The 26,897-nt window shown below is 40.2% G+C and overlaps 1 protein-coding gene and 1 pseudogene across 2 annotated transcripts in view; one reads left to right on the top strand and one right to left on the bottom strand.

Annotated features, from left to right (window-relative positions):
- RPP30 (ribonuclease P/MRP subunit p30) overlaps positions 1-26,897 on the bottom strand; it is a 31,745-nt gene that overhangs the window by 4,418 nt on the left and 430 nt on the right. The window contains exons 2-10 of the mRNA XM_081104311.1: positions 24,658-24,713; positions 23,783-23,839; positions 23,314-23,388; positions 21,685-21,756; positions 15,093-15,182; positions 5,074-5,190; positions 4,473-4,502; positions 4,023-4,060; positions 3,551-3,630 (exon numbers count right to left, since the gene is read on the bottom strand). Coding sequence (XP_080960437.1) covers positions 3,551-3,630; positions 4,023-4,060; positions 4,473-4,502; positions 5,074-5,190; positions 15,093-15,182; positions 21,685-21,756; positions 23,314-23,388; positions 23,783-23,839; positions 24,658-24,713 — 615 coding nt within the window. The remainder of the gene's footprint in view (positions 1-3,550; positions 3,631-4,022; positions 4,061-4,472; positions 4,503-5,073; positions 5,191-15,092; positions 15,183-21,684; positions 21,757-23,313; positions 23,389-23,782; positions 23,840-24,657; positions 24,714-26,897) is intronic.
- LOC308529142 (small ribosomal subunit protein eS6-like) lies at positions 15,249-15,956 on the top strand (annotated as a pseudogene). Its single transcript has one exon. The product of its transcript is annotated as a small ribosomal subunit protein eS6-like (transcript).

Below are 26,897 nucleotides of genomic sequence, written 5' to 3'. Positions count from 1 at the left end.
AGCCCAGCTTTACATAGTTCTTTTTTGTTTTGTTATTTTTTTTTTTTCAGGCTTCATTTTTTTTTTTAATTTATTGCTTAAAGTATTACAAAGGGTATTACATATGTGTCCATTTTATCCCCCCGCCCTAGACAGTCCCCTATCCCCCAGTGTCTTATGTCCATTGGTTATGCTTATATGCATGCATACAAGTCCTTTAGTTGATCTCTTACCCCCCTACCTCCTGCCCCCCAACCCTCCCCGGCCTTCCCGCTCCAGTTTGAGAATCTGTTTGAGGCAGCTCTGCCTCTGTATCTATTATTGTTCAAAAGTTTATAATGGTCTCTATTATCCATGAATGAGTGAGATCATGTGGTATTTTTCCTTCATTGACTGGCTTATTTCACTTAGCATAATGCTCTCCAGTTCCATCCATGCTGTTGCAAATGGTAAGAGTTCCTTCCTTTTTAGAGCAGCATAGTATTCCATCGTGTAGATGTACCACAGTTTTCTAATCCATTCATCTACTGATGGGCACTTAGGCTGTTTCCAGATCTTAGCTATGGTGAATTGTGCTGCTATGAACATAGGGGTGCATATATCCTTTCTGACTGGTGTTTCTGGTTTCTTGGGATATATTCCTAGAAGTGGGATCACAGGGTCAAATGGGACTTCCATTTTTAGTTTTTTAAGGAAACTCCATACTGTCTTCCATAGTGGCTGCACCAGTCTGCATTCCCACCAGCAGTGCACAAGTGTTCCTTTTTCTCCACATCCTCTCCAGCACTTGTCATTTGTTGATTTGTTGATGATAGCCAGTCTGACAGGTGTGAGATGGTACCTCATTGTTTTGATTTGCATCTCTCGGATGATTAGCGACTTTGAGCATGTTTTCATATGTCTCTTGGCTTTCTGAATGTCCTCTTTTGAAAGGAGTCTATTTAGGTCCGTTGCCCATTTTTTGATTGGATTGTTTATCTTCCTTTTGTTAAGTTGTATGAGTTCCCTATAAATTTTGGAGATTAGGCCCTTATCAGATATGACATTGGCAAATATGTTCTCCCACACAGTGGGTTTTCTCATTGTTTTGTTGATGGTTTCTTTTGCTGTGCAGAAGCTTTTTATTTTGATGTAGTCCCATTTGTTCATTTTCCTTTAGTTTCAAGTGCCCTAGGAGCTGAATCAGTGAAGAAATTGCTTCGGCATATGTCTGAGATTTTGTTGCCTTTGGATTCTTCTAGAATTTTTATGGTTTCCTGTCGTACATTTAAGTCCTTTATCCATTTTGAGTTTATTTTTGTGTATGGTGTAAGTTGGTGGTCTAGTTTCATTTTCTTGCATATAGCTGTCCAATTGTCCCAACACCATTTATTGAAGAGACTACCTTGGCTCCATTGTATGTTCTTGCCTCCTTTGTCAAATATTAATTGAGCATATTGGTTCGGGCCGATTTCTGGGCTCTCTATTCTATTCCATTGATCTATATGCCTATTCTTGTGCCAGTACCAGGCAGTTTTGAGAACAGTGGCTTTGTAATACAACTTGATATCTGGTATTGAGATCCCACCTACTGTGTTCTTTTTCAGGATTGCTGCAGCTATTTGGGGTCTTTTTTTATTCCAGATGAATTTTTGGAGAGTTCTAGATCTCTGAAGTATGCCGTTGGTATTTTAATGGGAAGTGCGTTGAATTTATAGATTGCTTTGGGTAGTATGGACATTTTAATGATGTTGATTCTACCAATCCATGAACACGGTATGTTCTTCCATCTGTTTATGTCTTCCTCTATATCTTTTTTCAACGTCCTGTAGTTTTCTGAGTAGAGGTCTTTTACCTCTTTTGTTAAGTTTATTCGTAGGTAGCTTAATTTTTTTGGTGCAATGGTAAACAGGATTATTTTTATAATCTCTCTTTCTGAAAGCTCACTATTGGTGTATAGAAATGCCTCAGATTTCTTGGGGTTAATTTTGTATCCTGCTACATTGCCAAATTCATGTATTAAGTCTAGGAGCTTTTTGATGGAGTCTCTAGGGTTTTGTATGTATAATATCATGTCGTCTGCAAATAAGGACAGTTTTACTTCCTCTTTTCCAATTTGGATGCCTTTTATTTCTTCTTCTTGCCAAACTGCAATGGCTAACACTTCCAGTACTATGTTGAACAGGAGTGGTGAGAGGGGGCCATCCCTGTCTTGTTCCTGTTCTTAGGGGAAATGGTGTTAGTTTTTGTCCATTGAGTATGATGTTGGCTGTGGGCCTGTCATATATGGCTTTTATTATGTTGAGGTATGATCCTTCTACTCCCACCTTGCTGAGAGTTTTTATCAAAAATGGGTGTTGATGTTTTGTTATTTTTTTTAAGGTAAATGCAGAACTTCAGATTTTTCCCTATTTTTAAGTTCCCCTTTCTTGCTTTAGTCTACTTTGGAACACAAATTGTTATCCAAACTCTTGATGATTCCTTACATTCATTTAAAATAGACAAAAATAACCAAAGTGTGAACCAACTGTTCCCTAATTTCAAGAAAATTTCGATAAAATCCTGATTAATTTCGTCATTCCCAGAGCTTAATGTGATGGGGTCTAGGCTACATAATACAACAATCTCATACTAAACATTTTGAAACCAAAAGCAAAATTATGTAATTCATGGTAAGTCAGTACAGTAATCAATTCTCTCAATAGAAATCAGATCACTAAAATCTAGACACAACACACAGGACTTCAGTAACTTAACTAGTATGTGTATGCCAAATAACTTTGTCGATACGGAGCAACTTATTCTGAAGTTTAAATTCCTCTGGGTGATACCAAGTAAATTGTTTCTTGACCCTACCATTAGTGCTAAAAATTTCAAAGAGAATGAAAATAAAACAGAAAAGTGTAAACTAAAAAAAAAATAAAACCTCATTTTCATTCTTCAAAATCTAGGCATACCATATTCTTCTAATTTAATTTTTATCATCTGATGAATGAGAAATTCAATGGCTTCTAGTAGTGAATTAATGTGAAGAGAAAGATACATGTAAATGAAATGTTAGTAAAAAATGTATAGGCTGCACATACTTGATCATGTGAACAAAAAATAAAAAAAGAATCACAAGCTGTAATAAATGTGAAGAGGTACAATTTGAGTTTGTTAGTAGGGTTTTTACAATGTCTTTGATGTTTTTATGTTCTTAATAAGTGGCATAACATATTGTTAACATTTCAGTTCTTTAAAACAGTGATTTCCAGGAGGGAAAGTGTGCTCCTTTGGAGAGGAGGGAGGAGAAAGGAAGAGTAGAAGCCTATCAAAATATAGGCAGGGACATCCATGCAGAGCTTGAAAGGATGCACTCAATACTCATTTCTGTAATACAAACTATTCATTCCACAAACTCCAGAAAGTAAAGCCTGAAGCAAAAGATGAGAAAGCACTGCTGGGTATGGTTAAAGCAGGTTGGGAAAAGATGACCCTAAAGGAACTCTGCAGGGAAAGATAATAAAAGTGGATATGGCGCAATGGTCTGATAAAAATGACTGGCTCCTCACATGACCACTGGATAGTTTTGTTGGAAGAACTTGCTCACCTCCATGGAGAAGCGCTGCTCGGCAATTGGTAGACACTGCAGCCTTGGCATCACTTTCAGAGAGTCCAAACAGCAGCCCTCTGTGGGGTCGTTAAGGATTTTAACCGAGTCAGCCAAGGACAGGCGACTAACACAAACATAACTGACAATGCCAACTCACCTGGTCACACTGAGAGAGCGACTTTAATTCTATCGCAGTTCTTAGCCCAAATGGAACATGCTTTTGAAAAGAGGCTCATTTAACTAAGCTTATTAAATATAGTCCCTCATTCTTGTTCTCCTTTTTCTATCTCACCCTTAGTCCAGAAAACAAAAGGATAAAGCTATCTAGAACCTGATGTAATTTGTTTTTGAAATTAATTGGTAAACCTACAGTAAAAGGTTAAGAAAAATATCTTGTTAAAGTATATCATTTCAAATTCCAATTTTTCTAAGAGAAAATTTCAGTAACTTCTGACTCAGAAAAGGATACAAGTTTGCCACATCATATGGACCTCTTATTTCTAAAGGCTAAAATAAAATGAAAAAACAAAACACAGACATGAGTACTGCTATTCATAACGTTTCAAAGACTTCATCTACAGTGAATTAATAAGATGATTAAGTGTTTAAAAATAAGGAATTCAATTGCATAAATTTAAGTTTTTATAATTTTGATTGTTTTTAAGTTTCTGAAAATATAAAATAACCTTAAAAAGAATTCTATAACAGTATAAAAAAAACCTATTTATATAAATAAAACTTGAAGCCCAAAAGAAATGGGGATAGATTTTACTCTTCAGCAATTACAATGAGCAAATACAGTTAAAATGAAAACATGCAATAAACATTCATTATAGTACTATTTTACTTTCTCCCCTAGGAACTTTTCCAAGTTTTATAGCTTGAAAAGCAAAAACAAAATACGTAGTGGCAGACTTACCCTTTCTGCAGCACTAGATATAATTACATTCTACAAAACAGAAAGTGATCAATATTAATCTTAGAGGTTCAAAAAAATTGAAGAGTCTTATAATACAAATAATCAGTATTCACATTTTAATATTTAAGGCTCTATAAACACCAACTTCTTTTCAAGACAAGGTAAGTAATTAAAGTGAAAGAATAAAAAGCCCTCATGTCAAACTAAAGGCAATGTATAATAATAATAAGCAGAACAGGTTTTCCCAACAGATCTTAGGAAAGATGAATTCATTTTAAAAACTAGTTGAGAAGGTCATATAAACTAAATCCAACTCACTGATGACAAAAAATTATTACCTACACTATTCTTTTCAGTGGCTAAACTACAAATTCCTTATGGAAAGATAAAGGCTTTCAACACATCTCTCCCTCCTTCACATTAATCTTCTCTCGTTATTTTCTTCCCCTTAAAGCTTACAGAGTTCATTGAAATAGGAGAATTTATTCCTGTGCCATGACAACTTTCTTCTTTAAGGAAAAGGAATCAGTTTGATAATCTAGTGGATTAATAATAATAAACTGCTGGATTTGAAAGATATCCTAAAATTAGGAGACCATACCTTTCCTTTGCAGACTTGCATCAAATTGAGGGCATTGGAAATTGTGTACCTTCTCATTGTGGAGTCTTTGATGGCTGGGCTGTAGACAAGTTCAAAGCCCACACCTCGGTCAATTGCCTTCGCAGGAAATAAAGAAAAATAAACTTCAAGGATAAACACACACTGTCCGACTCTATTTTCACTGAAGTTCCCTCTCACCTCCCTCTACACTCTCCACAGCCCAACTCCTGCTTGTTGAAGTATAGCTTCAAACAAAGGCGAATTTACGCCCAAATAGCATCATCCACAGAAGAAAACAGATCTGTCTCTATCTGATCACAGAGTTTATCTTAGCTGTGGGGAGGCTGACTTTATATAAACAGGAATCATGAAGAGGCTATGGTGAGCCAAGTCCCAGTGCGGTGGCAAAAAAGGCTGTTACTCCATGAACTACCCAAAGAAAAGAAGAGATGTGCTCCCCATACTTCGGGTAAACTACTTGCAAACAAGCAATTTGACCCCAAAATGAAGAAACTACGAAATGAAGAGCTGAAAAATTTCCAAAGAACAGGGGTAGAGGGCCTCTTAGGTAAGTCATTTATTAGATATCTGTTGAATGAAGGACTACGAACAGCCATGGTTGAGTGCTATGTGTCAGGCACTGTGCTAAGAGTCTTATGTATGTATTTAGCCCTTATAATAACCACTCTAAGGCATTATGGCAGAGATTGCTAACTGCCCCTGATATCTGTTCTCCCCCTTTTCTTTAGTGAGTCCCTAATTTTAAACTGTATTCATGGATGTCCAGCAAAAAAGATAGAAGGGTGGGCCCCTTGATGATCTTGCCTAGCTCACCAGGCGCTTGGCCTTTTACATGAGAAGAAAAGAAACTTCGTTCTTATTTAAGACACCGTGTAGAGGCAGACATCTACAGGTAAGAACACAGCCTGGAAGTGGCAGAGATGAGACTGAAATTCACCACTACCATATTCAGTTTTCTTCTTCACCCATTCACAATAGACATGTTTTAAGGCAACTATGCAAGGGACTGTTGAGAAAAAGAGGACATGGTTCCTCTCTCTAGGAGCTTACACTTTAGTGTGATCAAATAATCACACACAAATACAAAACTTTAACCGTGATAAGTGCTACCAAGAAGTCTGGGATTGGGTGAGGAAGGAATTAAGAAGTTAAATAGTAGCCGAAACCGGTTTGGCTCAGTGGATAGAGCGTCGGCCTGCGGACTGAAGGGTCCCAGGTTCAATTCCGGTCAAGGGCATGTACCTGGGTTGCGGGCATGTCCCCAGTAGGGGATGTGCAGGAGGCAGCTTATCGATGTTTCTCTCTCATCGATGTTTCTAACTCTCTATCTCTCTCCCTTCCTCTCTGTAAAAAATCAATAAAATATATTTAAAAAAAAAAAAGAAGTTAAATAGTAGAGGAAGGAGCATTTGCAGAGGGAGGGAGGAGTATGTGGAAAGGCTCTGGGTTGGAGAGCATGGTAGCACACAAAGGTCATGGGCTGAGGAAGAGAGAATTAAGCGGGAGCCTTATGGTGAAAGGTGAAGGCTAAAGAGATGGAAAGGCCAACAGTGCAGGTCTTTAGAACTGGTGACAAGATAATTTTCCAAGAGTAATGGGAAGTATCTAAGGTCTTCAGCATGAAAGCAATAATCAGACTTGCAATGGCAGCCACTACGTTACAGTGGTCTTTTGAATGAACCAAGGAAGGAAAACAGGCCCAGACCAGGTAGTATGGCCCGAGTCTCTGTCTGACAAATGAACTTCTATTACCCAAAGGACGAGCTGGGACTGGTCCAGATTAACTGCTAGAGTCCACTCCTGAGCGTGTACAGGGAATGGAAAAACCTGTCTTCCCCCAGAACTGGCAGCCACCTTGATTTAATTCAGCTGTACCTGGCAGGCTCCTTCTGATCCCTCCTGAACACAGATTTCCTTTTTTTTACACCCCACAGTCTGCCCTTTCCTTAATCTTCTTGCTGTCTTGAGGCTCCCAGATTTTATTTTGAATTTTCCTATTCATATTTGATATTAGTTAGATTTTACATGCTATTTTCCACACTGTAACCTTCCCCTCTCCCCTTTTTCTGGCAACTTTTCCCCACCTCTAATTCTTTGGCTTGTGTTGTTTCTAGGAATGATATGTGTTAGGATACTCTTGGTGCCACAGTTAAATGTCCACCCCATTTTTCCCGCCCAGCTTGTACATCTTGAGAGCTGGTATAATGCTTCTCTGTCACTCACAACTGCCCTTTATACAAGTGTTTAATATATTTACATTCTAAGAAAATAAATCGTAGCTTATGAAAAAGAGGTGATGTGATAATGCTGATTATCCATCATAAAAGAAACCAGGATGAACTTGGCAAATTGAAATTCAGATAAACCAAAGATACCTCCTTTAGCCATATTCTCAATTATTCCCCTAGCTATTTCTCTTAATAAAAGTACTAGTTAGCCAGAGGATGCCATTTTTTTTTTCTCTTCTCATCTTCTAGTTGCTGATCTAAAACACAAGACAGTGGGCTGGAGAAGAGGGGAAACGAAGGATGTGGATGACACATAGAATGACACACAGAACTAGATGACCAAGTGCCTAAGTATTCTTAATTGTGACTAAAATTTTCCCCCCACCACACCATGGGGACCAGATCAAAATTAAACTTCTTTTTTTTTTTGGAGGGGGAGGTGGAGAGAAAAAGGAATATAATTATCAGCTTAATTATTTTTTAAGATGAAAGTTCTGATTGTGATCTTAAGTATATCAGTCGTTTACCTTAAAATTGCTAACAAAACTGAGACAGAGAAATTAAAGATAATGTGCTACTGGAGGTTGTGAACATTCCTTTCATAACACTTTAAATTTTTAGATAAAGTATAGACTCATTACCAGGGCTCTTGCTTCTAAGACCATTTTAATGAAAACTGCCTTAAGCTCATCAAATGGTTGTTCATAACAGCCTTTCATAAAGAACGACAGTGCCTGTGTGATTGGCTTTTGTTCACTTCTCTGACCAAAGGTTCTAAAACAGGGAGATTTCTTTACTAATGAGAAATAACGTGGTAATGACGTTGCAAACCAAGGGCAGATGTGTGATACTTGAATCAAGAGATACTGACGGTGAAAAAAAAGACCAAAAAAAAAAATATCGATGGTAAAATTCCAAGAACTAAGCTTAACAGAATGAAGAGAGAAAGAAAATAGGGAGTTGATTACTGGGATAATATCTGAATTCCCTGCTAATTTCATAAAAATCAGTTATTTATTGAATTCAAAGGATGACACCCTTGGTGTATCACTCTTTAAGACAGGTAATTTGTGCCCTAGCCAGTTTGCTTAGTGGCTAGAGGGTCAGCCTACAGACTAAAGGGTCTCAGGTTAAGTTGCAGGCTGGCCGTGGTGGGGGCACATGCAGGAGGCAATGCACTAACCACTGAGCAAAAACGGCGAGGGTTATCGTTAGTCTTTTAACTTTACTTCTGTAGGGTTTTTTTTTTTTTTTTTTTTGCTATACAAAATTTTGATGCTGGCACTGGCCCAAGCATTAGATCAATGAAGTACTTAACACATTTCAGTTCCCAATATATGTGTGATAAAAAAACAAAGTTTATAGAGCACTCACACCCAATCCTATATAATCCTATATAATAAAAGAGAAACATGGTAATTAGCTGTAACTTCGCTACCCTTCCCATTGGCTAATCAGGGCGATATGCAAATTAACTGCCAACCAAGATGGCGGCCGGCAGCCAGGCTACTGACCCAAACAGGAGGCTTGCTTGCTCCAGTGACGGAGGAAGCCAACGTTCCCCGCCTGCTGCTGCTGGGCTCTGAGCTTGCACTCTAAGAAACATTGTTACAAATATAGAAGCTAAACAAAACCCCAGAAACCTGCTTTCAGCCAGCCGCGATCTCAGAGCTGGAGTCGCAACAAAGTTTCAAATACAGAAGGTAAACAAAGCACAGAAACCTGCTTCCAGCAGCCAAGGTCTGAGCTAATGCCTGCTCTCAGCTCCAGTGACAGCCATATAACGTAAATAAATCCCAGAATAAAAAAAAAAAAAGGAAAAAAGGAGAGGCTGGGAGCTTCAGTCACCCACCAGCCTGAAAACGGCCCTCAGCCCCTCACCCAGACTGGCCAGGCACCCCAGTGGGGACCCCCACCCTGAAGGGGGTGTGACCAGCTACAAACAGCCATCATCCCCTCATCCAGGCTGGCCAGGCACCCCAGTGGGGACCCCCACCCTGAAGGGGGTATGACCAGCTGCAAACAGCCATCATCTCCTCATCCAGGCTGGCCAGGCACCCCAGTGGGGACCCCCACCCTAATCCAGGACACCCTTCAGGGCAAACCAGCCGGCCCCCACCCGTGCACCAGGCCTCTATCCTATATAGTAAAAGGGTAATATGCCTCCCAGGACCGGGATCAGCGGAGCAGCAAGGCCTCCTGGCCCCTGGAGCAGCGTGACAGGGGGCAGCACCCAAACCCCCTGATCAGACCTGCGGCTCTGTGTGTGACAGGGGGTGGGGCCACAACCTCCCTATCTGCCCTGCTCTGTTCGTGACAGGGGAAGGCACCCCAACCCCCTGATCGGCCCTGCTCTGTGCCTGATAGGGGGGAGCTCCCCAACCCTGATTGGCCCTGCTGTGTGTGTGACAGGGTGCGGCGCCCCAACACCCCCATGGGCCCTGCTCTGTGTGTGACGGGGTGGAGCCGCAACCTCCCCATCGGCCCTGCCTGAGTATGACAGGGGGGAGTGCCCCAACCCCCTGATCGGCCCTGCTCTGTGGGTGACAGGGGGCGGCGCCCCAACCTCCCCATCGACCCTGCCTTGAGAGTGACAGGGGGCAGCACCCCAACGCCCCAATCGGCCTTACCCTGAGCATGACTGAGGGGGGCATCACGACCTCCTGATTGGCCCTGCTCTGTGCGTGACAGGGGGGAGCTCCCCAACCCCAATCGGCCCTACTCTGTGCGTGACAGGGTACGGAGCCCCAACCCCCCTGATGGGCCCTGCTCTGTGCGTGACGGGGCAGCGCCCCAACCCCCTGATCGGCCGGCTCTGTATGTGACATGGGTGGCACCACAACCCCCTGATTGGCCCTGCTCTGTGCGTGACAGGGGGTGGCGCCGCAACCTCCCCATCGACCCTGCCTTGAGTGTGACAGGAGGTGGCGCCCCAACCCCCCAATCGGCCCTACCCTGAGTGTGACTGAGGGTGGCATCGCAACCTCCTGATCCGCCCTGCTCTGTGCATGACAGGGGACGGCGCCCCAACTCCCCAACTGGCTTGCTCTGAGCCCGACCAGGGGCTGCGGGGCAGGCACCTAGGGATTGGGCCTGCCTTCTGCCACCAGGGAGTGGGCCTAAGCCAGCAGGTCGTTATCTCCCGAGGGGTCCCTGACTGTGAGAGGACACGAGTGGGGCTGAGGGACACCCCCCGTGCCAGTGCACAAATTTTTGTGCACCGGACCTCTAGTCAAGTATATATGGCATGATTCCTGGAACAACCAACATCACTGCTTCAGACACTATTTACAGGACATCTCTCAGTGGGGACTAATTGGACCATGAAGATAGAAATGGATTAGGGTTAAAGGAAGTACTGAGGGAAAACTATCAGAAAGAGAGCATAACACATACAAACACTGAAAATAACTCAATATACTTGAAGTCACTGTTGAATGGCAATAACACTGAAAAAAAAAAATCAAAGGGAAAGTAAAGGTATGTGCTGCTTAAGAAACATTCTCGAAACTCGAATTCATAAAGATTATGTTTTAAAATATGAAATTATTGTGTGCTTAAAGAGCTCTGCTATAAAGTAATTTTCCATAGCATTTCCCAGTGGTGGGAAATGACAGCAGGTAGAATAAAAGCTTGAGTACAATTGCCAATGCAAGCCTTTGTGAGAGAAGTCTATCTGTGTGAGTCACACACTACCTGAGTTTCAATTTCAATTCCATTATAGTGGAGTAATTCAAGCCCTGACCCTAAAGCTGCTGGGCTAGAGTAGGTGTAAAAATGCTTAAACTATAAATGCTAAATAATTAGAAGTCACTTGATTATCCGAGGAGCTAAATTCAATTTTTTAGAAACCCAATTATCACATAATAAATGTATGTGACTCCCATACTCTAGACCACTGGTCGCCAACTGGTGGTCTGCAGACCACTGGTGGTCCGTCAGGTCCAAAAAGTTGGTGACCGCTGCTCTAGACTCCAGAAGAGGTTTGTAGGAGTCTTTAGAAGGAATTACATCATTGAAATTATGGTGCCCCAAGCATGTGAAGATTACAAAAGGGACAAGAGCTATGAATTATACAAGTGAAGTGCTTTTGTATACCTGAGCCCAAACTTCATAATCCCAAACTTCTAGGCTGACAACTCACACACGTCTTCTAGCCTCTAGGTAAAAGACTAATGAATTCCCTGTTTTAATCTCCCACTTTTCACCACCATAAAAGAAAAGAGCACAAACCCAATCCAAATGAAGATCTATGCTGTTTCCTCATGTGCCTAATGAAGGGATCCTTGTAAAGCTAACCTATCCCCTTTTCATGGCCAAAGACAAGTTCATCCTTAAGGCCAAAGGAGCAGGCAAGGACTAAGACTTAAGGCTGAATTGTTAACCACATTCACTCCATGTTCTGTGCTTTCATGGTGAACATACTCCCCTACACATACAGCTCCATATCCAGATTAGATATTAGCAGATACAAATAATACATACACAGCTATCCGACTATTATTTACCCTGAACAAGCAGCTGGACATCTCTTACCGTATGTTTCCAGCTTCCTCTCTCGTAAATGGGAACTGGGTGAATATATTAATGGGGACTCTTCTTCCTGACCAGTTCACACTGCAGCCTACTTCTATATTAGGTAGACTAGGGGGGATAATACAAGGTCAGCTGCTGTCCACCAGTTTGTTAATCTAAGTGGAGTGCAGTCCTTCTCTCCACTCCATCATCTAGTTTTTATTAAACAACATATGTAAAATGTTCACACCAGATTTTTTAAAAAGCAGACACTGTGTTAAATATTGCATATCCCTCTCACTTGTCAAATTTTCACTTTTCAGAATTTTTAAATTGAAAAATGTGGGAATTAAGCCAAAAATATCATCAAACAACAGCAGCCTTCCTGAACTAACAGCTGAACTGGGGGTGGGATGTCCTACTGCTGCTGCCTCCTCATGCCATCCCGGTACCCCACTCCCCTCACCTGCCAACACTGACTCCCGGCTAATGACTCGGACAAGCAGGATTTGGCGAGGTTCCCCAAGCTGTACTTTGATATGCTAGGCTAGACACATATTCATCCAACTGAGAAGTTTCAGGGAGGACCCACTATAGGCACAATATTGGGATAATTTAAAAAGGATGCCCATGACACAGCTGGTGCTCTCTGGAAGCTCACAGTCTGGGTTGAACAAAGGGCACTTTGGTTTGAGAGCCCTCACCAAGAAGCCACTGGGAAGCTCACCCTGTTGTGGGACATAAGGAATTGTGTGCACTGCTGTCCAGTCTACAGATTTGGCCTCAGCACCACGGCACTACCTTCTCCCAACAAGGACACAGCAGTGCTGTATGTGGGCTGACTCGGGCAAAGCCATCTAGAAAATAGCCTTCCTAGCTCATTAAGGTGAAGAAGAGAAAGGTAAAGGGCTTTAAGTTTAATAGCAATTTACAGAGCCGCTGCACTGGCTAACGCCAGGGGGTGCCTTTTATACAGCAACGGGACTGGCAGTGTGAGCCTCTGGCAGGCTTCTAGAGCCAGAGATGGCGACTTCTGGAGAGGAGCCACATGTGAGGCCAACAAGACTGTGGCAGGCCTGGGTACTGGAGCAGGCTATGCCTGTTATCACAGGTAGCGGGGCATGGCAGGGGGCTCACGTGACAGGGAATCAACAGAACTGTCCGGACACTGTGACGGAAGAGCTCCATGGCTTCTCCTTGCCAGTCTTCATTTCACCACGTCTGCTAAGTGGGCTGTTAACACAGATCTCCAACTCTTAAACTGTGACGATTCAGGTGTTTTGTTTTGTTTTAGCATTTGCTTATTTATTTATAAGCACTGGCAAGAATGTGGGGAAATGATGATTTGAGCTTAAGCAATATTGTTATATGTTCAGTACTCCTCTCAATATTTATCAGAAAAGAGCTGTTTTATAGTAGTCCCTTTAAATATATGACTTTAAAATTTTGGGTACTTTTCAAGTACAGTTTTAGTAGTACATTTTAAGGGGCAGAACATAAGCCAACTAAAATTTTTACACACTGAATTCAATTTTTCCGCACCACATAGATCAATTTTCTCCTCATTGTCTCCCCCTATTCCTGGAATCAAGCCAATTCCTTAGCAGCAGAGACAGGAAAACAACTTGAGGAGGCTGTGATTCTACAGACAAAAGAATAGGGCCGTTATCTACCTTGAAAAAATAGATTAAATTTTTAATTTTCCAATTCTGACAGGATTAGGTATATAACCTGGATTGTTTATTAAACTCTCTTTCTCCTTCCATAACACTTTCTGAGAATGGGAGACTAAGCTTTGGAAGCCACTCTTCCAAAATAGCATCCTCCCCCTTCCTAGGATCTGGCTGCTGATGAAATCAGTTAACAGCTGTTAGTGATGTGAAATATCACCTTTATGACGGAGTAAGACTCACAAGACGGCATGACAGATGGAAGAGGAAGGGTAGGGAAAACGAGAACTATGCAGAAAGGTACCATATAGAAAGGTACTGAGAAAAATTCTATAGCAGAGGGAGGAACAAAAAGTCCCTGGAATGCATGGCTCCCCTCTTAGATAATTACAAAGGTAACCCGGCTTTTGTGTAAACCAGCATGCTTCAGTGCAGCTTTCCACTGCGCATGGACCATGCCTGCTATGCTTCCCGTGCATGCCCTCCCCCAGCTCACTGGTGCCTCAGGGATCCCCAACATTATTTCCCTTCCCCTTCTTTCTTGACTTCTGCCCCCTTAGTGTTCAATATTCAGGCAGTAAGTGTCCAACACTGTTAGCGTTCCTTCCAAGAAATACCCTTCATAGATTTTGATTTGTAAAGCCTTTCAAAAACATCTCCATAATTTACTGAAATTTTTATTTTATTTTAACCTTTCTTTTCTTGTTTAGTCAGTTTACAAAAATAAAAATGACCTCTTAAAAACGCTTATTTAGCCCTAGCCCAGTGGTTGGCAAACTGCGGCTCGCGAGCCACATGCGGCTCTTTGGCCCCTGAGTGTGGCTCTTCCACAAAATACCGACTTCTGTGCATGGGCCACGAAGTTTCAATCGCACTGTATGTGCGCGCCCGCACGTGGTATTTTGTGGAAGAGCCACACTCAAGGGGCCAAAGAGCCGCATGTGGCTCGCGAGCCGCAGTTTGCCGGCCACTGCCCTAGCTGGTTTGGCGTTTGGCTCAGTGGATAGAGCGTCAGCCTGCTGACTGAAGGGTCCCAGGTTCGATTTCAGCCAAGGGCACACGCCCGGGTTACAGGCTCGATCCCCAGTAGGGGGCATGCAGGAGGCAGCCAATCAATGATTCTCTCTCATCGTTGATGTTTCTATCTCTCTCTCCCTCTCCCTTCCTCTCTGAAATCAATAAAATATATATATATATATTTTAAAAATGCTTACTTAGCCCTAGCTGATTTGATAGAGGCATTGGCTCGTGGACTAAAGGGTCCCAGGTTCGATTCTGGTCAATAGCAGGAACCTTGGTTGCAGGCTCGATACCAGCCCTGGTTGGGTGCACATGTGGGAAGCAACCAGTCGATGTGTCTCTCTCACATCAATGTTTCTCTCTGTCTCCCCCCTCCCTTCCACTCTCTCTACAAATCAATGGCAAAATATCTTTGGTGAGGATTAACAACAACAACAAAATGCTTATTTATCACCTAGCCTTTGTTTTTCTTCATCTAAGAGCACTGGTTTCTTCTGTTCCTTGTCCAATTTGTTAATCTAAGTTTCTACAGATTCAAGTATAGAAAGGAAAGTATAACACTTACCACATTAATAGGGGGTCTTTTGAAGTAAAATGGTAGTTTCTCTGTTACAGTTATGCAGACTAAATCCACATCTAGATGTGTACAAGCAACCTGTCAAGAAGAAAAAGCAGGTAAGCTCTTTTTTGTGGCTCCTTGGAGGTGGGCAGCTGCTTCAGGATGAAGGTGAACACCTCCTTCCCAGCCACTGGCTGCCAGGGACTCACTGAAATGGACGAGGAATGCAAACGTCTACCTTTTGTGAGAAGCACATAGCCACAGAAGTTTTTGCTGATGCTCTGGGTGAAAAATGAAAAAGGGGTATGTGGTTTGAATCAGTGGTGAGAGCAACAAACAAGGTTTCCTCATGAAGCAGGGAGTCTTGACCCACTGCCATATCCACCTGCTACTGAGTAAGGCATTCCTGTTATACACCAAGGAGGATTGGAGAGAGAAAGCACAAATCTGTTCGGGGTTGCATTGTGGATGCCAATCTCAGTGGTCTCAACTAGGTCACTGTAAAAAAAGATATTGCTGGTCTCACTGATACTGTGCCTTGTCATCTGGGGACCAAAAGAACAGCAGAATCCACAAACTACAAAATTTCTCAAAAGATGATGATGTCTGCATAAACGTGTGAGAAAGCCCCTACATAAAGAAGGTAAGAAACTTTGGACCAAAGCACCCGAGATTCAGCGTATTGCTACACAAACATCAGTGTATTGCTCTGAAGAAACAATGCACTAAAAATAAAATAATAATAATAATAATAAGGAAGAGGCTGCAAAATATGCTAAACTTTTAGCTAAGAGAACGAAGGAGACCAAAGAGAAAGGCAAAAGAAAAATTGGCACGTTAAGAATAGGAATGAAGTCAATTCTGATATAAAGAAATATAAATAGACATTACTCACTCTAAAGGTGTTATGATGGCTCTGCGTTGAAATACAAAGGCAATGGTCAGCCATTCCTGCAGGTTTGGCTTGAACAGTTTAACTGTAATCTGGCTGAAGCAGTGTGATATGTCCACAGACCTTAAACAGACAGGGCCTAGAGACCCTCTGACTCATGGTCTGCTACATAAGGATGGGCTGCTAAGAGAGGTTCCATTTGTGGAAGTATAGATTGTTCTAGAAAGGGAAAACTAACTGAAATCCAAAAAAAAAAAAAAAAGGCCAAATGCTGCACTTTTCCCGTAAATCATTTATTTTTGTGCTAGGAATTGTTTCAGGCCTGTGGTTCCTACTTGTCTATTGAACGGCTGAAAAAACACGAACATGACACTACCAATGGCATTTTGTTCAAATACTAATGAAAACAATCTTCATAAATGGTCAACACAGAGCTGTTACAAATCAAATGATACTGAATGCATTTTTCAGATTTAATTTCCCTTTCCTTTCTTCTAATTTTTGCTATCATTTGTTGATCAATACTCCAAAAGAGATTTGAAACTGCTTACAAAAGCTGCATGCAAGATGAAATAAACAGATAAGAAAATCAGGACAGAAGGAAAATAAATTTGAGGAAAGGGTACTTGTTTAAGAGTACAAGCCAAAAGACACTGCTAGAAGATGAATATCTGGCTCTGATTTTCCATTATTTGATTTACAGTGATAAAAAGAACTGGCTGTTTTGAACTGTATTAAACATAAGACACACTCACAGTTTTGGTATATATAGAATCCATGAACAAATTCACACTGCCAGGTGGCTATGCTAACAAACCAATATCAGGGGCAGAGACCAAGGGAAAGGGCGGAGTAAGGAAGAGGAGTAAAGAAGGGGTCACTCCTAACCCCACCCAGACTCCCTGGCTTTAAGACAGTCCTAGTAACTCAGTAAGCCTGGGAAGTAGCGCTGTTTTGGCAAAAACACTTGGCTCATTAAGAATCTGCCCCATCCCAACTGCTACAGCTGCCCAACTCATAAAAGAGTCATTGAAAATTTAATAGGAATGGATGAAGAAAAGCTCTGAATAGTAGATAATACAAGTTCAGCTGCTGTCCACCATTTTTTAGTAGTAACTATCACAATGGCAAAGATAAAAATGTTCAGGAATACATGCTAACACAAGAATGAATAAACAGATACTCACAGGATCCTTACTCCAGTACAGAGTCTTAAAAAGTACTTTAGCAATAGGCATCAAAATTTTACTTCACCTATAGGAATGTATCCTATAGGCTCTAGAAATATATTTTATAGCAATGTACTCTACAAATGCTCAGGAATACAATGATAGTCACTGCAAACACCAATCACAAAAGACTAGATGCAATTGATCATGTATCAATTTCATTTCAATAAATTATATATAGTCCCTTTTTATAATGGAATATGCTGACTCCTAAAAAGGAAGAGGTATATCTTTAATTGTCATCAGGGACCATCTCCAAGATATACTGTTAGGTGAAAAAAAAGCATGGTGTTACATAAGAAGAAAGGAAGAAAGGAAGAGAGAGGAATGAAGGAAGGATTAGGTAAATAATATTTCTGAGAAGACACAGAACTGTTAGCAGTGCTTGCCTCAGGAGAAAAGGGAGAGGAAATTTTAGGTGGGAGAAAAGTGTACTTTCCAATGCTTATCTATTTGTACTGTTTGAAGTTATTATCATGAACAGAAATTATTTTTCACTAAAAAAAGCTGATTCATTTATTTTTAAGTCTGCTGAATATTCTTCCCCAGACCAAAGCTAAATTAGCCTACTTATTACTTATGTATTGGTCATTTTCTCTTTCTTCTATATAACTGGCTAATTAAAAACTATCCCGTGTTGGTTTAAGTACATGCATTTTAATAAACTTTCAGTAGAAGGCCAGTTCTACTTGGTTCCCTTTGACACCTCAAACTTAAAATGTTTCAAATTGAATTCTTTTGCTATTTAGCATTCTATTAATCCAAAATGTACTACCCTGACATCCATAAAAGGGACTTGGGGAGAACTATGAATCCCTATCCTTCTGTTCTCCTTGTTTTATAAAATAAAAAAATGTTTGCATATGTATGTGCATTTTCAAGAATATTCTTTCCTTAAGTCCTCATAGGAGACCTTGGCCAAAGAAAAAGAACTGATATGAATTCATATACTACCTGCCAAAACCACTATAATAAGATTTTTAACCATAAATATTATTTGTACATGATTTAATCTTCTTTAATGATTTAGAAAGTACTTTAATATGAACAATGCTTTTATTTTATGGTTATCTAAATGTATCAAGTGAACATTTGGATTAATAGAAAGCTAAGTAGCAAAAGAATTCAGTTTGAGACATTTTAAGTTTGAGGTGCCTCCTGCATGCCCCACACTGGTGCACTTTTCTAAAGAATGGATTTGAGTCTCCCATATGAGCAACAACCTATGAACCAGGAGGTCACAGTTGGATTCCCAGTCAGGGCACATGTCTGGGTTGCGGCTTGATCCCCAGTAGGGGGCATGCAGGAGGCAGCCAATCAATGATTCTCATCATTGATGTTTCTATTCATCTCCCTTTCTCCTCTAAATCAATAAAAATATATATATTTAGAAAAAGATTACCAGGCCCCACTCCCAGTGATAAATTCAGAAGTAGGGCCAAAGCATCCTCATTTTAACAAATATCCCCAGCAATTTTGAAGCTGGGGGAGCCATAAGGACTGTCCTAAAAAATAACCCGTTTCAAGAGCCTGAGGTACTGGTAGCATACTCTACAACAGTAGTTTGTAAAGGGAAGTAGGCACGGATTTTGGAAGCAGGAAGCAAATAGAACTTTTATTTCCATCCATTTTTTAATTCACTCTCTTAAAACTTGTTTTGTGTGTATGTTACCTTTTACAGCACACTGTTATAATCAAGTATGCAAATAATTTATAAGAAAATAAACATATGACCTAACCGGTTTGGCTCAGTGGATAGAGCGTCGGCCTGCAGACTGATGGGTCTCAGGTTCGATTCCAGTCAAGGGCATGTACCTTGGTTGTGGGCACATCCCCAGTAGGGAGTGTGCAGGAGGCAGCTGATCGATGTTTCTCTCTCATTGATGTTTCTAACTTTCTATCCCTCTCCTTCCTCTCTGTAAAAAAATCAATAAAATATTTTTTTTAAAAAAAGAAAAGAAACATGCAGATATTGGGGATGCAGCCTCAATGCTTATTAGAATTGATAGGGTACACAATCTAAATAGTTTGTAGACAACTAGACTAAATAACCTGAATTCACCTCGACTAAATAACCTGAATTCACCTCAACCTAAATCTTTAAATCTAGTCACTTTAAGTGGGAATAAGGAACTCAGAAGCTCCTGAAGCTTCTCTGAAACTCTCTGCTACATTCCCTCCCCCATCCCAAGAAGCCCTGGGAATTCCCAATGCTATTAAGGTGGTTAGATTTTATACTACTAATTGTTAACATATGTGTGTTATGATTATCTTATAGACCTTAGTTTTAGATTATATCTACACCGTTTAAATTAATCAACTTTCAAACCAAACAAATGGAATCAATTACAGGATACAACCTCTTAAACAACAACTGCTTGCATTTGTCCTGATTCCAGACCATGAAAGACTTTTAAAAGCTTTTTAAAATTGATTGTCTATAAAAACAAGGAGAGCCCCAACTTGAATTGAGTCTTAGAGAATGGGTAAGATTTGGACACATCAGAGGAAGTTGTTCCAATTTTAAAAACGGTTTTTATGTAACGTTTTTAGTATATCTGTATAACCAAATCCAAACAAATACTGCGTAAATTATTTGTAGCTTTCTTCCTTCTTCTAGAATACTTGTTTCACTCACCATCATCAAACACATATCATGCTTTGAATTCACTTTTTGAATAGTCTGAGAAAAATAAGTAATATGATAAACAACTAAGATCAAACTGCTGTACGGAATTACAATGTGTTCTAAGCCTACAGCCTTAGCTCTACTGCGTACTGCCGGGGGTCTAGAGCAAGTCACTCAGTCCCAGCCTCCGTTCTCTCTCCCATAAAATGGGGAGAGCAACAACTACGCGTCCCAGTGATCCCTCAGGAGTGTTGTAGTAGAGGTGAAACAACATGTAAAAGTCTTCTGGAGGTAACATAAATGTATGTCTTCCAGCCATACTGTCATGTTTTAAGGGTTCTGTTTCTCTAATCACCAGTAAATGGCTATGGAAATATAAGTTATATGCTTACATTTCTAAATCAATTTTGGAAAAAAAGTAGTACAAATTGGGTATATTACCAGCTTTTAGTGTACAACGTAACTAAACTGTTATTTAATAACAAAACTAAGTTACTATTTAACAAATTTGGGAACTGCCCACAGTCCTTATACCTACCATGGTTCCATCAATTAATCAGAATCTCCTGTGGAACTTGAAACAAACAGATACCAAACTCAATCCCAAACCTACTGGGATCAGAATCTATAGTGGAGGGGGCTGAGCACCCTGATTTTAAAAAGTTCCATAGGGGTCTCTGATGAATATGTACCACTCCCCTTTACTGACCTCTTTTTCTGAAACAAAATTGAAAACTATTATAATTGAACATTTTATGAAAGGAATCATCAAAAACAAAATTATTCATAGATAAGTTGTGCTGTTCCTCTACAATAATATACACATTTAAGAATTGATTTAAAAAAAAGAATTGATAGTAAGCCTGGAAAACTAAATTTACCACAGATAAGTCTTCTTTGTCAACAGCTCCATCTACTGGATAAACTTAGGCAAAATCTTCCTATAATTTTAGAATAGACTTTGCTTAGAAATAAACTATGCTGTAAAATTAAAACATCAAAACCAGTACTTTTTTCCCCCTGCAATATACCTTTGGTGGATATACGTTTTGCAGATGGATACTTTTTGGAACCTAAAGACAACATTCAGAACTTTCTAAAAGTATCTATAGCTCTTTTCACAATGTAAAACATATTACTGAAACACTTCATTTCAGGTGATTTTTTTCCCTTTTCTGTAATCATTTAAAATGTCCAGAACGTTCTGTCTTAAATTGATAAAAAATGACCATACCTTGTTATATAACTTTCCCTCCTGAAAACAATCACAGATATAGCAATTTTAAAAGTACAAAAGGAATTGCATTCACAAAGGCTCTAAGATCAGGAGGGGGACAGGATCAGCAGATGGCTGACTGTGGAGAATTTCTAGAAGACCGATGCCTGACGTGATCCTGCTGGCATATGGGCCACACCTCTCAGCATGCAAAGGGGAAAGATCAGACAAGTGGGAGCTTTCACGCCACAGTAGAACCTTATGCCTTTTTCCCCTAACAAGCAGCAGCAACTAGTAAGAAGGGCAGAAATTGAAGTGACTTTTAGAACTACAAAGAGTGAGACTAACATTTACTAATAGAAGTTTCGAATGAATGAATGAATGAATGAAGCAGAGATAAAGAAACAGGAGAAAACTTGATGGGCTGTTCAAATCTGAGCCCATCAAATGTCTAGCAGGATGAACAATACAAAACACATGCCATCTAAAGACAACCTGTGAAATTCCAGAACCGTAAATGAAAAATCCAGTTTCCAGATAGGGCGAAACAGATCATCCACAAAGGCATAACAATCAAGACTTCTTTTAAAAAATAATAAACACTATTTTCTTTTACTTAATCTGTTACTTACATGAAAAAGTTTTTCTGTCTTTGGGAAAACTGCAACAATATCATACAGCCGGACCCTCGAAGAAGTTGCTCTCTAGTAATAAAAAGAATGTTGTCATACAGTAACAAAAACAATACCCATGGGATCCTGCCTGTGGTTTGGCTGCACACCTAACATGTCGCTGACAGTTTTGCTTTGCTTTGTAGGTTGGCAGAGAAGACTTTCTAAGCACGTGAGAATTTAGATACCAACATCCATCCCACCAACCTTCTACCTTCCTTCCTACACTGTTACACTTGTATCAAACATTGTGTTTGCAATATAAAAATCAAATTAGATAGCCCTTGCTTTCACAAACTAGTGGAGGAGTTTGTCAGACAGTGACTAGAGCCTGTTGTGTGGACACTAGGGGTACAGAATCATTTAAGGCATATGTTTGCCCTTCAGGGAATTCACAATTTTGTTGGGAGACAAGAAATACACTTGACTCAGTGTGAGGCATTTAGGTTCACAATGAGAATACTGTTAAATAAAAATTAAACTGCTAGATGTGCAGGAAAATACCTGAGAAACCAAGGGCAGAACGAGAGAAGTATATATTAAAAACAGCTTATTCTAGCTTATCTTCCTCCCATTAAAAGCTGAAATTCCTCAGGACTGTCCTAGACCTTCTCTTCCCACCTCACACTCAGACCAGGGAGTCTCATTCACTCCCATGAATTAAATTATTCTCTACAGGGTGACCACTTTCAAGTCATTATCTATTATTAGGATCACTCTTCTAAGGGCCATGACTTTCCAACTGCCATTTGATAGGCTCCATTGGAACTTTTACAATAACCCACCATGTCTCAAACGCCATGCCCTCAAACCTGCTTTTCTTTGTATGTCCTGGCTCAGCAAATGGTACCATCAGCTACCTAACTGGCTGCTCAGGCCACACTAAGGCGTCATCATCCTAAATCCAATTAACCACCAAATCCCATCAATCCGCCCACCTGGATGCTTCTCAAATCCTCTTCACCCCCTCTGATCCATTCTTTATAATGCAAACGTCCCTTGGTTAAGATCTGCTCACCCAGACCAACCTCCCTAACCTCATCTCAGGTTAGCCAGCTTAGCAGGCTCAATCCTAGTGGTGGTGTTCCAGTTCCCAGAGCACACCATGCTTTCCTTGGCTTCAGGGCCTTTGCATAATCCCTCCTATCTCTGAGAACACTCTCTCCCCCACTCAACATCTATGTAACAGTTACTGATTTTTCTGGCCCCAGTTTGAACATCAACTTCCTCAAACTGTCCTCCAGAGCATTCTTTATTTACTACCTCCACTTTTTTAGCTATTTCTCACAGATTTAAAAGGATTGTGTCTGTATTATTCACAGCAATATCCCTAGCACCACCGTAGGTCTGGTTCATGTGAGCTCAATGACTAACAATTGCCCAAGGACTCATAGATTGTGGTATCCTATACATGTGCCATGAGTAGAAGAGATTCTGTTATATTATGTGAATTCTGAAGATGAGGACAGCGGGCAGGTGTCATGCACAGGATAGGGGGTGTAAGAACGGGTGACGTTGAAAAGCAACACTTTCAATATTAATCAATCAACTTACAAGGCCAAAATGAGAGAAGAAAGGTAATTAACTTACCAAAACATTGCAGTGAGATGGATCCGAAACAATAATCGTCAGTCTAGTTAAAATTTTTATTGGTCTTGATTTTCCCTATAATCAAAAACATACCATCAGAAAAGCAGAGAATACAAATGACTGATTTTCCTCTTAACCAGTGGAGGCATTCATTAAAAAGATACCAGCAATAGGGCAGTAAAACCCAGCCTTCATGCTCAAGAAATTTATATTACAGCTAGAGAAAAAAGATGTATGTTAAGCTACATAATGAGATGACTTAAAGGTTGTAGGAGTTCAGGAAAGAAGATCACCGAGAAGTATGGAATTGGTAGTAAGGGAGTGTTTCACAGAAGAGCTGGGTCCTGATGGAAAGGTAAGGCTGGTAAGCAGAGGAAGGGGCATCGCAGGGTAGAGAACCATACATATCACTGGGTGTGTCTGCATCGTAAGAATAGGTATTATGCTTCTTAAACAACAGAACACCTACCTGTACAATTGGCAAAGTTGTAAAGAGTTCTGAAATAGCGACTGGTTTTTCAATTTCCTACAACAAATAATAAACAGTTACCCTAGAATCAGCCGTGGACAAACTACCGTTTGAAATGAATAAAAAAAAAAAAAAAAAAAAAAGACCATACCCTTTTATGTAATGATGTTTACTTTGAATTTATATTAGTTCACACAAACACTCCATCCATGCTTTTGTTCCGGCCCTCCGGTCCAGTTTAAGAACCCATTGTGGCCCTCGAGTCAAAAAGTTTGCCCACCCCTGCTACATGTTAATGGGACAAAGCATAATGGAAAACTTACTAGGGGTTTGCAGGAAAGATAATTTAAGAAAAGAAGAAAGCTAATTTCTGGTATTCAGAAACACTAAATTAGCATTTTCTTAAAAAAAAAAATTAAAGAAAGCGGAGGCGCAGAGAAGCAACTGTAAACATCAATGGACGGGAAGGATAAAAAGGAGTTTTTAGACTGAAATAACCTGTAAGGTACAGTTGCTGGCCTAAAGAAAAATATACACATTTACCAGTATGTTTATGTTAAAGAGTTAAAAAATCAAATATTGTGATTATAGTCAGTCAATAACAATGCTTTTTTTTTTTAAAAAAAAATGACTATTGAGTGACTTAACATCAAATCAACTTTAAGACTCCTCAGAGCATGTCTATTATGTCACACAAAAACTATTATTTGCACAAATAGGCATCAACTCAACTATTATAAATTAAGAATAGTGCACAGAGAATGCATTTTTTAAAATTGCAAGAAAATATGCTTATCTGTAGGTTCCATATTACCAATATAAATATAAATAATTATAAAAACTGGTTATTATTAACTTCGGAAATTATATTTTACCTGTTTCTTTTCCTTAAATTCAACAACGTGATTGATGGCAACAACTGAATAGCCAACTGAAAAGAAAAATGGAACATTCTTCTTAAATATAACAACCTCTCTTTCCTTTACCCATAGTCCCATCCCTCTTCTAGATGTCAAGACTAGGAGGAAGTTTGCAGAGTGGTATGGGCTCTGGTGTCAGACTGCCTGCTTTCAGATCAAAGCATTACCACTTACTACAAGTTTCAGATTCTTCGTCTGTCAAAATGGTGATAATAAAAGAACTTAAGATACACGTCACAAGGATTAAACGAGATAACACACACAGAGTGTTTTAGAACAGTGTCTGGCGCTTAGTTAAGGCTTTGACTTCTGTGACATACTATTAGCATGAAACTAAACACCCTTAACTTTGTGTGTCTCCTTTCCATCTATCATTCTCTTTCATATTCCTTTTTTCATTTCATCCCACCAACTTTATACTTTTTCAGCCCCACCTTTACTCTCACTCATTTTATTTGCTTTTTAGCCTTATTACTTCCTTTTGAGGCCCTTTTCCTGAGGGGAAATGGAGTAATGATGCCCTCACACCACTGTCCACTTCTCTTTTGGAGCTCTCCACCATCAAGACTGGGAACTCTTTAAGGTCAGGGCCTTGCACTATCAGCCTCATTACAGAGCACTGTTCTGGGCATTTGACTACCAAAAACATGCCTAAATCATATTTTCAAGTTATTTTAACACCAATGGGGTGGGGTGGGGTGTGGGTAATGACAGGATATGAAAATATAATGCATATTAATGCCAAAATAGTGGGCCCCCTTTCATCAATTTGTCCAACTTCCTTCTTTCCTTCCTCACGCAAATATTGAGTATCCATTACATGACAGGCCGTTTGCTAAGTGTTGAGAATACAGAAAACCAGAAAATAAAAGAAACTTCCAGTACTTTGTGCTTCACTTTTCATTCAATCAAATCAACCAAGCCCCATCCACACACCCCAGCACCATTCATCTTTACCATACTCCAAAGTCTGCTCTACGCTTTCTTGTTATGCCCACTCGGGAAACCTTTTGGCCGCTAAACAATGTCCCTACTGTCCTTCAGAAATGTCAACTAGATTCAATTTCTCCACAAACTTTTCCTAGACGACCCATCTGGCGTCTTAGGATTACTTCCCAATGTCTCTGGTGTAACTTATTTAACTGGTGTCTACTTATATAACTTATTTCTGAAGATTATTGGTTTCTTACATCACATCATAAACTAAGAACCAGGGATCTGTCTTCTTTACTCTTTGAAAATTGCCACTCACCAAATAGCACTCCTTTATCTTTAACTAAAATTGGGGTGACTTTCTGTCATGTTTCATTTAATTTTAATTATACACATTGGGTAACAATGTATGGACACTTTACCATATCTCCTTCAAGGATATTTGAAACTGAGGCAATTTTCTAAACAAGTAATCGTTTTCTGTATTTTTAAAAAGGTGTATGGCTTATTAACTTATTCCATAAGCAATAAGTGAGCAATCACTATCTGCCAGGGCTGAGTGACTGTGCTGAGCACAAGAAATCAAAGAATGAATAGAAATACATGGCCGCTCTCTGTGTATCATGATTCAGTTACTAAGGAAAAAGCATCCGGAAAAGGTTAATTGAAGAAGTAATACAAACGACACCCAGAAAATTTGATTTTAAAGAAACCACCAAATAGTAGCGTTAAACGGCCCAGATCATCACGTCCATCGGCTTCCTTTTACTGGAGAGGAAAGGATTCTCGGAGAGACAATGCTAATTACTGGCTGCAATGAAAAGACAAAAGGACAAGAAGAAATGGAGTAACCCACTTTGCCAAAGGCTGGCTTTATCCAGCATTACCCTCTGAAAAGTATCATGACCAGCTCCCACAGGGCTAACTGAGGAATCCTGCAGAAACCTCTTCATTTGTAAACCCTTCTATCCCCACATCTAAGGAAGAAAACAGCTGTCATGATTAGTTTCAATAATTAAAACAGGTTCTTCTCTCAGGGCTTTCGCTTCCTTGGATTCAAATATGAATCCAGCGTTCTGGCCATGCTGCTACCCGCCACCCCCAGTATATCCTCTCCTACCTACCTTTTCTATAAATATTATTCCAACACTCGCAGCCCCCTACTCCCCCCCCCCCCACCACCCTCACCCCCGCTTCTCCGAGCCCCACAGTACTCTCCGTCCATGCACTGCTCGCGCGTTTGCTCCGACCCAGTCGTGAAA

Source organism: Myotis nattereri (genome assembly GCF_964212035.1).
Source record: "Myotis nattereri genome assembly, chromosome: 13".
In the NCBI taxonomy this organism is placed as follows: domain Eukaryota; kingdom Metazoa; phylum Chordata; class Mammalia; order Chiroptera; family Vespertilionidae; genus Myotis; species Myotis nattereri.
Note: the sequence above shows the minus strand (reverse complement) of the source record. Positions and strands in the feature narration are given on the sequence as shown.